The sequence below is a fragment of the Harpia harpyja genome, chromosome 1, assembly GCF_026419915.1.
Source record: "Harpia harpyja isolate bHarHar1 chromosome 1, bHarHar1 primary haplotype, whole genome shotgun sequence".
In the NCBI taxonomy this organism is placed as follows: Eukaryota; Metazoa; Chordata; class Aves; order Accipitriformes; family Accipitridae; genus Harpia; species Harpia harpyja.
This window is the reverse complement of record NC_068940.1, coordinates 57,959,011-57,971,728: the sequence shown is the minus strand read 5'-3', so window position 1 is coordinate 57,971,728 and position 12,718 is coordinate 57,959,011. Positions and strand designations below refer to the sequence as shown.

At 41.1% G+C, this 12,718-nt stretch overlaps 1 protein-coding gene across 4 annotated transcripts in view; it reads left to right on the top strand.

The window, feature by feature from the left end:
• Positions 1–12,718, top strand: part of HECW1 (HECT, C2 and WW domain containing E3 ubiquitin protein ligase 1) — a 279,914-nt gene that overhangs the window by 251,224 nt on the left and 15,972 nt on the right. For all 4 annotated transcript variants that reach the window (XM_052795694.1, XM_052795687.1, XM_052795670.1 and 1 more), the window contains one exon: positions 11,488–11,586. In XM_052795694.1, the coding sequence (XP_052651654.1) occupies positions 11,488–11,586 (99 nt within the window). The remainder of the gene's footprint in view (positions 1–11,487; positions 11,587–12,718) is intronic.

Genomic DNA, 12,718 nt, shown 5'->3' with positions numbered 1-12,718 from the left:
GTGGCTGGATGAAGCACAGGTTCGCAGAAGAGTGCCTCGGTGAGGGTGGGCTGATGAGTTCAGCAGTTATCTGTTGTTTGGCCTCTCAACTGGCCAGTTAGAATGAGCGAGCTGACAGGTCCATCACAGGTGCCAGCTGCGAACCAGCTGTATCATCTTGCTCAGTAGCTTGAGGATGTGAGGGAGACCTGTGAAAGCTCAGGGGAGGCAGAAGGGAGAAAATGGAGATACTTCAAAGCGTGGGAAGTGCTAGCAGAGATGTGTAGGAGGAACTGGAGCTATTGCAGCGTGGTAATGTAGGGCCATCCGAGACAGATCTATAGGAAAAAAAGTTCCATTAATCCTGCTACATGGAGAATGACTTATTTCAATTAAAGTGTTTTTAAAGAAGGTGACAAATTGCCTCATGACCTAACAGGTTGTATTCAGAGGCTGACCAGCTCATAGAATGGATTTAGGCACATTCCACGGCTCTTTATAGAAACAGAGGGGAAATGTAGTCACAGCATCTAAGCAGGAGGTCTGCAAACAGCCATTACTCCTCTTCACTGACTGAAAGTAGTGCTGGGGAATATGTGCCCTGAATTACTCATTTATTTAATTTTTCAACTGTTGTGGCAGGCAACCTACATACGGCCCAATACCTGTTTTATTAAGGGAGTCAGAAACACTGAGTTTGGTTTTGGGCTCAAATGGGCCAGTTGTGTGGGTCTATGTTTTGGGGGAGGAATGAATTTAGAAGACCAATTTTGCAGCCATCATGAAGGAGCCTGTTTATGCTAAATGCTGAAAAATCATCCTCTTAGAAATCAGATCAGATACAGCATCCCAGAGTGGGGCATCCAGCAACATTCAGTTGTTTTCGAAATTAGATGATTACCTCTTTGCCTCAGTTTCCATCTGACGAGCTTTCCTAGTATGTAATCAACTTGAAATCCATTTGATGTACACTAATGCTCTGAACTGCTTTGAAATTCTCAGGTGAAAGGCACCATAGAAAACCAAAGCATTTAATGTTACATTACACTATAAATTTTAATTACTAGCAATATCTTATTTTAAATAAATTATGCCTGAATGAGAAATTTTCAAGCACTATTGTAAATCTTCTGGACAAGAATGATATTAAAATAAATATGCAGCTGAAATAATTTTATAAGACCTTTTCACTATGTGAAAAGGGTATGTTACTGAAATGCCTTCTTGCTGCTGTACTGTGATCTCTTTCAATGCCTTCTGTACTTAAGTAAACTTTGATTTTCCTATTAAGTTTGATGTATGGCTATATCACATAGAGCCTGCCTCAACAGCTGGTTAATTATTAAGAGTCAGGAGGAATTGGAAGATTAAAGGCAAACCAAACTGAAAGAGAAAAAAACCGTTCTCCCTAACGGAGCTTCGACAGCAACCATTTTTTTAAAAAAGGTTCTGCTTTATATTTACCTTATTCTTGACTTTCTGTCTCTTACTGGAGGATTTTTTTCAAGTTCTTTTGAGGACCTGAATGGTGACATCATACGGGTTAAAAGAAGAGATGTCTCTCTCAGTCCTTCCTCCTTTTCCCGTCTCTGAATCTCATAGTGCCTAGCACTGCTTCCATAATGAGAGTTTGGTTTGAGGGAAAGAGGGGTGTTCTGTTTTGTTGTGTTTTTACAGAAGTCATCTTTATGTTTTTTTCCCTTGCTTAAGGCCATTTAGTCTTTTGCAACACTGTGGATTACATTTGCCCAGAGGTGGGAGGCTTCACGTGAAAATCTTTATAGTGTCTCCACCTTGCATGTGGTAGAGGAGAAAAGGGTAAAATCCACACTGTCTCTGAGCATGTGGGCCTGTAGGGAAGCATCAGGATGGGCAGTGATTGCGTGTTTATTTGTAGTGGTGAAAAACTCTCAGGGAGTGATGAATGTCCTCATATCTCTTGTTCCAGCCACACTGGAATGGCAAGGCTGAGCTGTCACTATGAAGTATTGCTTAGTCATCTTTGCCCCCCCTTATTTCTCACTACATTTATTCAGGCTTTGGTAAGGTAAAGAAAAGTCAGAGCAGGGTGCAGAAATTCCCGAGCTAACCTTTTTTATTAGTAAACACAATTCATACATCAAAAGAAAGACTGCTTCAGAGCAGAATTGTTTTCAGTAAATCACCCAAATTCATTTTGGGTATTTTTGAGTAGAAAAGGCATTTCTCTTAGTGTAGGTCTTTCCCTGGAATATTTAGAAAGTTAGACGTTCCATTTGTCCATTGAAAATTATTCTTCATTTCAGTATGTTACCTTAGTCTTACATTAAAATGCAGGAAAAGGTAAGGTTAAAGATTTAAATTGATCTGATCTGAATGTATTTAAAGGGAGAAGGGCACTGTCAAGTTTGTCAGTTTGCCCCAACTTGAGACAGGAATATTTTTCAAAATCTCAATAAAGTTATGGAGGATGAGAAAAATCCTGACCTGTCCACCCTCTGTGAAAAAAAATGTATTGAATAACAAGAATACAGAACTCTAAATGCAGTATCTCATGTCTGATTGAAGGAAGCTTTTTACATTGTGACTTATGACTTGCATTCTGGAAAAGACAGACTAGAAACTGGAATTATTTAATTGTATTGGAAAGATTCATAAAGGAAAAGTAAAAAATTTTCTTGGACTTCAGAACAGTAATGCAAAGGTCCAGGTCTGCTGCATTCTTCGTGCTCCCAGGAGAGGATCAGAGCTGTCAGTTTGCAGTGGTATTAGTAAAAAATGGAGGTGTTCAATGATTTGCAAAACAAGACCTAAAATAGACTGTCAAACAATTAATAGCATATCTGATTTCTAGCACACAGATTTCTGAGTTTACTCAATTGAGGAACCTCATCCCGAGAGGCAGGGATCAGTAGCTGAGTTGCAGCACAGTGCAAACCCAAGTGTACAGCTTTTGGACCGAGGGGTGGTAAGTCCACATGGCTCTGCACTGCAAACGACCTGTTTGCAGTTAGCTCAAAGATATCTGCATCAGGCTTCATCACATGGTGTAAACATTCCTGGGTGCTTACCAGTGAGTTTATGATGAGCAGTCTCTCTTGTGCTTAAATACCCCAGACAGAGCAGAAAGCATGTGCCTCCTTTGACTGAGAATAAGTCAGTTATTGTGGCTTCAGTGTTCGTAGTTAGCCATTGAAGGAAAATGTGCAGTCATTTGGCTTGTGCTTTTATGGCCTTCTTGTCTGGCAGATGACTAAATCTATGGATTTTCCCCTGTAGCTTGACTAGTTTGTTTCAACACATGGCAAAGCTATGGAAAGCAAACATAAATCATGCAATGTATAAAACTTCACCAATTCATAGGTTTAGAGTGCCTCACCACCACCAGCTTTTCCAAAAGGTTTGACTGAGAGATCAAAATCTCTTGATAAAAATGCTCTTTTGCTGGCTTAAAAAAACAACCCATATGCATCAGAGAGTTAATCTATAAGGAGCTGATCATAAACTAGAGCTGATTCACAAAATTATGTATCATTTATAGAAGGTAGCAAAGTAAAAAATGTAAATAAACTAAACAGCTAAAATGGTGCTGGGACTCAGAGGACTGTGAATCTATTGCTGTCTCTACCACTTGTTTTCTGGATAACATTAAATAAGTTATTTTATGTTTGTACTTAAGTTTTCCCATTTGTCAAATGAAATATTGGCACTGATCTCCTCTGTAAGCTGCTTTGAGATCTGCCAGTCAAAAATACAGTCTAGGATGTGGGAGTCACAAAATGTAGAAGTTTGTAGTCTTCTAGCCAGTAGTTCATACCTCAGCCTGCATCTCCTCTGTAGTTACTGGGCAGAATTGGAGGAGACTTTGCCAACAGTCTTAGAGGCCAGTGTGTTTTATCCATTGTACCAGCAAGAGAAGCTAAATCCTGCAAGCAGCCTGGTTTCTGATGAAGCTTAGTCATGTTTGTGCTGCCGTATTTTGCCAGGGCTTCTCCCAGAGGAAGATGATCGTACATTATGGTCCGTGAAGTTGATAGCTTTGCAAGCAGAGATGGCCACTCCAGCACTCGGCCACGCTCCTCCTCCTCTCCTCTTCCAAAATACTACATTCATGCAACTTCTTTGTTGTTGGTAAAATGACACATAGCACAGATTTCTTGTTATAGAGAGACTGTCTACTTTATTAATCTCCTTACTAGTTTAAAGACAGAACTGGAAATCAATTCTCCATTTCCGATGCTTGGAGTCTCTGGTGCTCAGACATCCCATGACACCAAGGCTGATGTGCCTGCGATGACTCCACATAGTGGAATTCCCAGAGCCGGATTTGCTCAGTTCTGTATCTGCAGTAATAACTTCTGACACAGTTCAGCTGATGTGCAAGGAGCCAATGCAGCTACCTTGGCGTGGGGCTTATTAACTTGGATGCAGTGCTGTGCAAATGCAGCTGTAACTGTTTCTCTGTGTGAGCATTTACCTGGAGCCATGGTGTGCTTAAACTAAGGAGTCCTCCTGAAAGTAGCTGTTTGATAGATTGTGTTGAAGAGAAACCTGAGGGGATGCTGTGAATTTCCCTTATCTACAAGATCTTTGCCCCTCATTTTTCTGGGTAAAGCAGAACAGCCTGCAGCTTTCCTCATAAAATCATGCTTTTTTCTCTGTGACACAATTAGTTTTTTAACCTTACCTGACAGTTCTTCTGTGGTGGCTATAGCCAGGATATAAGGAAGCTGAAAAGACATTGTGAGTGAACATGCAACATAGCTAGGTTAGAGACGAGGGAAAGACTTGAAGGATTTGATTAGATTAAATAAAGAAGTAATAAGGTTTGCATTATCTCATTGTTTTTCAGCTACTGGTAAATTAAGCTTCAGGAATGGTTTGAGGTTTAGTTGCTAATTCAGGGTACATGAGCTCCAGAGATTTAGAAGGACGTGTGTAAGCACTAGCTCTTTTTCATGTGGTTACTCTTTAGTACTGAGAAACAGAAATGTTGTGTTCCATTTGCAGATGAATCCAGAAAATAAAAGTAGGGCAAGCACTTATTGGAGCGTCAGTATTGTACTGGCCTTTTGCAGCGGAAAATTTATGCACAATTTAGAAATAAACTGAGAGGTTGACTCACATAAACATATTCATCATCTGAAACACAGGTGCCCAGCAAAAGTAAAAACATCTAAAGGAGGGCTGGCAAGAGAAGGCTCACTCCTGTAGATCTTCACCTGAGGAGAATTACCAGTTTGGGATTTGAAGCCTAATGGAAGTTTAGTTGTACCAGGTTGCTTTTCTCTCTGAAAATCAGTTTTCATCCCTTTTTTTTTTTCTTGTTTAATTTCAGTTCTTGGGTGATCCACGTATATTTCACACATCTCTGAACACCCTTTTTGTATTTTATGACAATCTGCAAGCAGGCTTGCTGGATTGTTCCACTTTCCATACACTTTATAATCGGGGCTACTTAAGAAAGGCTAGTGCTTTCTTAAATGAGTGGTACAAATTTCCTTTAAAATATAATTAAATCTCATATCTTTTATAGGAATAGTAAGCAGTCAGAGTATTATCAGAGGCACTCATGGACTATCCTCCTTCATCTTTTGATGCCTGAACAAAATGCCTTGGCTCTGAGTAGACTGTATCCTCTATTAAGTCCCAATAACATTTGCAGGGGCTGGAGGGATAAATCCCTGTAGACTATAACTATTTAACATCCAGCAGTTTCCAGCCTGGAAATCTGCACAAACAGTTGCTCCATGTCAGCACTCCTAAATGTTTCCTTTCAGTTTTAATTTGGAAAATGTACTGAAAATGGAGCTTAACTGACAGAATTTTCTATGGTTTCAAAGTGAGGAAGTATGGAGATTCCACTTAAAAACTCAGTAACTGTCTAAAAACCTGGAATTAATTTTGACCATATATGAGAGAAGATGCATTTCAGTATTTAGAACAGAACTCAAAGGAGATTAAAAAGAAAACAACAAAACTTGGTCGGGTGGGTCATTACCATTCCTTCAGAAGAAGTGTGTGGGGATCCAGAGTAAGTTCTCGGGTGGGATGCCAGTGTGGTTAGATATCAGAATAGGTGGGATAATTGCTCAGCGCAACATTGGAAGATGCAGCGCATAGGCAACCCAACATTGTATCTTTGTTTCTCTGAGAATTCTTCATAGTAGAGATAGATATAAGAAAAGAAAAAGAGCCAAAAATAACCTTATTGCTCCTTATATTGGAATTCTCCTCCAGGACTAATTTAGCAATTATTTTACCTTTTCTCTTTAATGCGCTGAGACTTTGTGGACTTCTGTCTCCTGGCCTTTGTAAGAGCCATTCCTTTCATATTAATGACACATGAGCTCATCAGATTCCTGAACTGAAGAGGCATCGTGCTGGAATGCCACAGTGTCAACCTCTGAGCCTGCAGATGTGCATAGCAAGTTTGCCACAACACCAAATGACACGGTGGCAAAGAGGCGGTCTGCAAAGTTTGCAGATGCAAGTCGGATAAACAGAACAGCGTTAGCTATCCCAGCCTGCATGGCTAACCTTTCTGACAATAGATTGCTTCACGTCATCACATTAGTCCATTCAAATGTTCTGTCATTTATGTGAGTAGGGGTTAAATATGCACACCAAACTAAAGAAAGGTATTTGTTAATAAAGGCTGATAGAGGTGTTGATTTGGTCTACTGCCAAGGTTATGTGAAGATGATCTGATCTACTGCTAGGTTATTGCTCTGTAGATGTAGCTCATTACAGGACACGTTGGTTATGTCCTGCGCTGAGCCAACACAAGGATATGTGCTACTAGCATATAGGCACACACCTCTGGTGCATATGCCTGACACACTGCCAGTTTTGCTTAAAATTCGTAGTGTATGAGGCCAGACAGAGTTGCTGTAACCCCCTGGTCAGCTTTTTTGCAAAATACACATTCTTAGAACTTTCTTACATTAAAAAAAAAAATTGTTCTTCATTTAAAAAGTGCTAGTGCTGGTGATTCCACCAAAATTTAGAAATCATGAATCAGTACGTTTTCCCCTGCGTGTTGTCCTGTCCACTCCCCCCACCCCCCCCCAATCATGAGATTGCAAATCACAATATTTTAGGCTATAAGAATGAATTTTTAGTTCCTTTAATCAGTAGTTTCTGGCCTTCAGGATACTCGGGAGTGTCTTCATAACAATGGAGGTTTTAACTGTCCTTTTAAACAAGCTGTACCACAACCTGTTGAACCCATGATGCCTGGTTTCCTACAAATTTGGGTTTCATGACTGAATTCTCTGTTGTCTAGTGAGATGCATGTTCAGAGTGAAGCGTTTCCCATGACTGGGCCCTTCTAAATACTTTCCCCTTTATAGATTCTCTGGTATCTCTATGGTCGAGATGAGGTCCAATCTCTCCCACTGTGGAAGGACTAATAGACTCTCCAGCTGCATCCACCTGCCAAATATCATTCTCCCTTAGAAGAGCTGCCAAGGGCAGAAATCCTGTACCGCAGTGCAGCCTCATTTGTTCAGCTTGTCTTTCAGGTAGCCAGAAGTTCATCTGCATGATTAAACAGTCAAAAGCTTTAAAACAGGTGCAACAGAATGTGTAAATTTGTCTTACAGATGAAAGCAAGTTTTCAGTAGTCTCATGAAAGGAAAATGATATTTTCAAATTTGATGTGAATTATATTCATCTCTCTTGAGCCCTTTGAATATTTTTTCACAAGCTACGACATCAAGAAGGGCACCCCTAAACCCAGCTGATGTGTTTGAGTGAGATAAGGTTTGCAAGATTTTCAGTCTTTTTAATCCCACCAGGTGCTTCCTCTATTTAGGATTTAAGGTTTCTCATACCATAGCCAATTTAGCCCACAAGGCATGGTTACCAAAGCATCCCCTATAGAATGATAAAAGCCATTCTTCCCCTGTACACTTGGATTACAATTTTGTCGAGGTACATCATTCTCCATCTGAATCCAAGGAAGGACTGTCATACAAAGTAGAGCTGTGTTCACTCAACCAGTTAAGAGAGTCCTGTAACAAGCGGTCATTATGGGTCCTGCCTTACTTTGCTGCTCTGTGATAAGGACCAGAGTAGATTAAATTTCCTGTGACTCACCTGCAATTGGAGGAAAATTTATTGCTTAGTCGCTGCTACAGCATATGGATTTGTCTCTCCCTGTGTACACAGACATGCAGTAAGCATGCAGTGTCCCACTGAGGAGAACGAGCCTGTTATTTTGCAACAGGCTGTTGGGAAAACAGACTGTTTCAGGGGCACCTGCAGCCTCCAGAAGGAAAGGGAGTTAGCTGGGTAGTGTGGAAACTTCTGCAAATGGGTCAAAGTGTAGTGTTGTTAAAAGCCAGAAAGCAGGTGTGCACAATGTCCTTTTTGAGTGGACGAACAGTGTCAATAGGCAGTCAAACCAGAGCAGCTCTCCTGCTCATTAATTCTGTCTTTCGTTCCACCATTTCCTGTTCATTAACTCCCTCCTGCCTTTCCCCTGTCTGCCAGAGCACGTTACTCAGACTCAGTCATTGTGTCCCAAAGGGAAGGGTATTGAAAGAAAGGGCCAGAGCAAGACCTCGCATTGCCCACCTCTCCTAAGCTATCTTTCCTGCTAGAATAAAATCAAACAAGCATTTTACGCTTCCTTGGAAAGGTAAATGTAAGTCAGGTTTAAGGAAGGTATGTGCCCTCCAGCCAGGATTTACCTTTGTGCTGCTTATTCTGTCAAGAAAACCTGTTTTTCTGAAGGGACTGTCTCACCTGCTTCTGACTCTCACCCATGCTCTAAGTCTGGTTTTGTTTTAACTGGCTTTTGTAAGGAGGGCAGTTTGTTTCTTGTTTCTTTTTTGTAAGTTTTGATATATTTTAAGTGGGACTATTGTGCTGGGCTGATCATGGTGGCAGCTTGATGGACTGTATGGACACGCACGCAGATAGACTGTGTAGTTGTTCTCTGAGGACAGTAGCAAACACCTCCCTTTTGATAGGTGTCTGTTGACTTACTGTGGTCAGTGTTTGTCAGTGCACTGCTGGACCACAGGTCCCAGGCCCTGTCGCAGAATGGACAAGGGGCCAGAGGACCTTCTTTTACACCACTCTTGAGATCAGGGTCAGGTATAGTCAGCCTCTGCAGAGATAGCAAAGCTGTGTGCAGGGGAGGAAGGGTTTGTGGGCTGGAAAACTCACATGCTTTGGCCACAAAGCACTGTGTCTGCTGAGGTGATACAGAGCTGCCAAGAAATACAGTCTGCAACGTAGCTTTTTTATCCATTGTATTGACAGGCACCAGGAGTGGCAACATGTTGTTAATTACTTCATCTCCTTTATCCAGGCCAGTTAGTACTGGACTTGTTTTCCTACACAGTACCATTGCAAGGACTGGGACTGTGGAACCACAGTCAGGCCACTGGCTTGATTGAGCCCTGGTGTGTCCCAGAGGGCTGCAAGTGCAAGGCCAGACTGATGGACCACACAACCTAGAGTTGCTCTGCCCACATTTGCTTGGGCTGATGCGCCAGACTTAGTCCTTTTACACAGAAATGCTGCCTATGGCCTTTGGATGGTTTGATACAGTTCTGTCATAAGGCACTGATTCAAATTAAACATTAATGGCTACCATAACATGAGCTCGTGATTGTAAACACCTTGATAGAGGTGCACTATGCTTTCATGTCAGCTTTGCATGAATGCCCTCAAAGCCATGCAGAAGTACAGAAGTGATACAAGCAGCAAGAAGAAAACTGACACTGTTCACACATTCAAGCAATTTCTCAGCAGAAACAGCATTCTCAAATCCGTGAGACTTTTCTTGGCAATTTACTTTCAGCTTTACTTTATTCCAAATGGCTCCTGCCTGGCCAGCCCTGCACAGTCAAATAGTCATGGGGTGAACATTGCGAGGAACACCCAGTGCTCGTAGTATTTTCAGTCAGTGTTTGCTTTCAAAATGTATTGGGATGGATGACGGTGGTGAAGAACAAAACCAAAAAAGCCGACATGCATTATTTAGGACAAACGGACTTGATTATAGATCCTGAAGGTGCTATAAAACTGATGGATTACAGGCTCAGCATTTCTGGGATTTGAACTGTCTGGCTTCCACTGTGCTTACATTGTGTCAGCTCCCCCTCTTTTCATTGCTTTTTGCTGGAAACATTGCACCGGAGCACAAGTGAAGTGAAGCAGGTCCTAACTAGACCCAACAGCTGCCTTTTGTTGCTGCTGTGGAAACAGCTGTAAGGGGGTAATATAATCACTTTTCTTTTACCAGTCAGCTGCATATCATAAGCACCTTTCTTGGATGCAGGGGACCCGGAGGCAGCTCCTGTGGTGATGTAAATGCTAATTGGGCCCACAGCATGCTATTTTGTGCCCCATTTGACATACTAAGCACTTGTTGTTCTGTCCCATGAGCATAAAGTTGACTGAACACATATTCTGCGCTGCTTTTATTATAGTGAGACTCATGTTTCATTCATGTGCAGGAAGGGGTCTTTGCACTGGTTCCTGTAGTGGAAGGAATGGTTTCTTGGCTTTTTGATCTGTTTCTCATTTTTTGTGCAATAAAACTTCACTATGATGTCAGTCAGCTCAGGCTTGGAGTGCTCACATTTGGGCTGTTGGATTTTTTTCTTTTCCTTTTTTACAAATAAGCAAGTTTTGGATGGGTGATGGGGGTTGTTTTTACAAAAAACAAACTCACCTGGACTCACAGCGTTTCTGTTTTTTCTGTCTGAGATTACTGATTTAAAACCAGATTTGATGGAAGAGTAATAAGTCATAGAAGAAATCACAGAAAGAAAAATGTAACAGTTTATCATCACAAGTCACAGATCGTAATGGGCAGGGCACTATCTGAGTGTACTTGGAGCAGGACTAGAGATTGTTCTTAGAAAACAGAAACAAATGCAAGAGTATGTAAATACTCAAGACAGCTGAGCATCACCATTAAGAAAGTGGTCTGGGGACAACTTGCCTGACCTTTAGATACTTATTTTAATATGTGTCCTTGGTCACAACAGTTAACTTACTTGAACTTCAGTTTCCCCCTATAAAGTCAACTCGCTACCTTTAGAAGTACTTTAAAGACCCACCTTGGAAAGGGTTATAACCAGTCAGAAACTGGATATACTGAGTCACCAAATAACCTTTGCAGCTGCTTTGATAGTATGTTTTCTGTTGAGGTGGAGTATTACAGTATTCCACTGGCTAAATATTGTGTCTGATGGAGTCACTCTGTATCAGAACGTTCAATTAAAGATCACAGAAGGTGAGTCTTCAGTGTTTATTGGTTTGGCACAGGAGAGTATATAACATGCCAGCTGCATGTATGGGTACTGTAGGAGACAGATCAAGAGAGATCCATTATTGATCAGAGGTGGGAGGGGTGGTGTTAGGTATCTGCTCAGAAAAAAGAAATAAATGAATAAATGTAAGAAACTAAGTCAGAAACAAAAAAACAGTTGCTACCTGTGTAAGCTTCTGTGCTGAACATCTTGAGTTACACTTCATTTACACTGCATTTTTATATCCCAGGTTCAGGTTCAGCGGTCGTATTCTTGGCCTTGCTCTCATTCATCAGTACCTTCTTGATGCTTTCTTCACAAGGCCATTCTACAAAGCACTACTAAGGCTGTAAGTATAAGCATGCAATCATGCAGAAACCATGCAGAAACAGTGATCCCGCAATGAGTCCTACAGAGACGCAGACCTTTTGGAGCTGCTTCGAGCACTCTGACCTTCACGTTCTTCCTGCTGTTAGTTGCTTGGTCTGTGATAGAAAACAAATGTGTTTTAATTTTTCTTTACTTTCTTCAAGAACTTGCCTTCCATCAATACTGACTATTTTCATAAAAATGCATAATAAGTACGATATTTAGGAACACATATTTAAAAGTAATGACCCATAATTCCAGAGTTTACTACTGATTAAAAGTTATCAAACTTCAACTATGTAGAAGACTGAAAAGCATCTTTGATGGAATGAAACAAAATAACAAAAAAAAGAGGCAGGTCATATTAAGAAAAATACTTAATTTCTCATGCCTCGCTGGTGGAGTAGGTTTTCATTCTAAAATACAACTTGGGTTAATTAGGAAGGCTAATGTAGGTATAAACAGTGAATGTTTCTTCTACTGTCTTTTATATTAGCAAGCAGAAGCTACCAGTAATATATTAGTTTCAATGTCAGGTTTATAAGGTTAACTTTAATTGACAATTTGTCCCTCTTTAATTAATAGACTGCAGTAAGACAAGGTACATAAAATTTGCAGCAATAAGAAAAGCCGTAAGTAGTAAGTCAAGACTGCAATTAAATGACAAAGAGCAGAATAAAGCTTAGCTGAAATAGTTTATCAATTAAGATGATTCCAAATCAGCAAAGGTATTTGTCTTAACAGTCCCTGGAAGTAGCCTGAAACCAAGAGTGCTCCCTGCATCCTTATTGCCCCTTTAGGGGCTTTGAAACCAGACTGCTCATAACATCCACCCGCCCTTTCAACAAACAAGGCCAGCTCCTTATTAGCAGAAGTTTAGGCTGCCTGGTCTGCCTTATGTCAGTCTTGTGTGCTCACCTCGAGGATGGTAGATACATGGAAGCAGCCAGGCACAGCGTGGTGGGGCCCATCCAGACTGAAGGTAAGCATGTGCTCTGAAGTGCAGGGCATCCTGAAGATTCATGTAAAATCAAGCCCCAGGGGTGCCTTCTGACAGCAAATAGTGCAGGCAGCCAACAGATTTGGCCTTGAGCCCAGCCATGCAAAGCAGA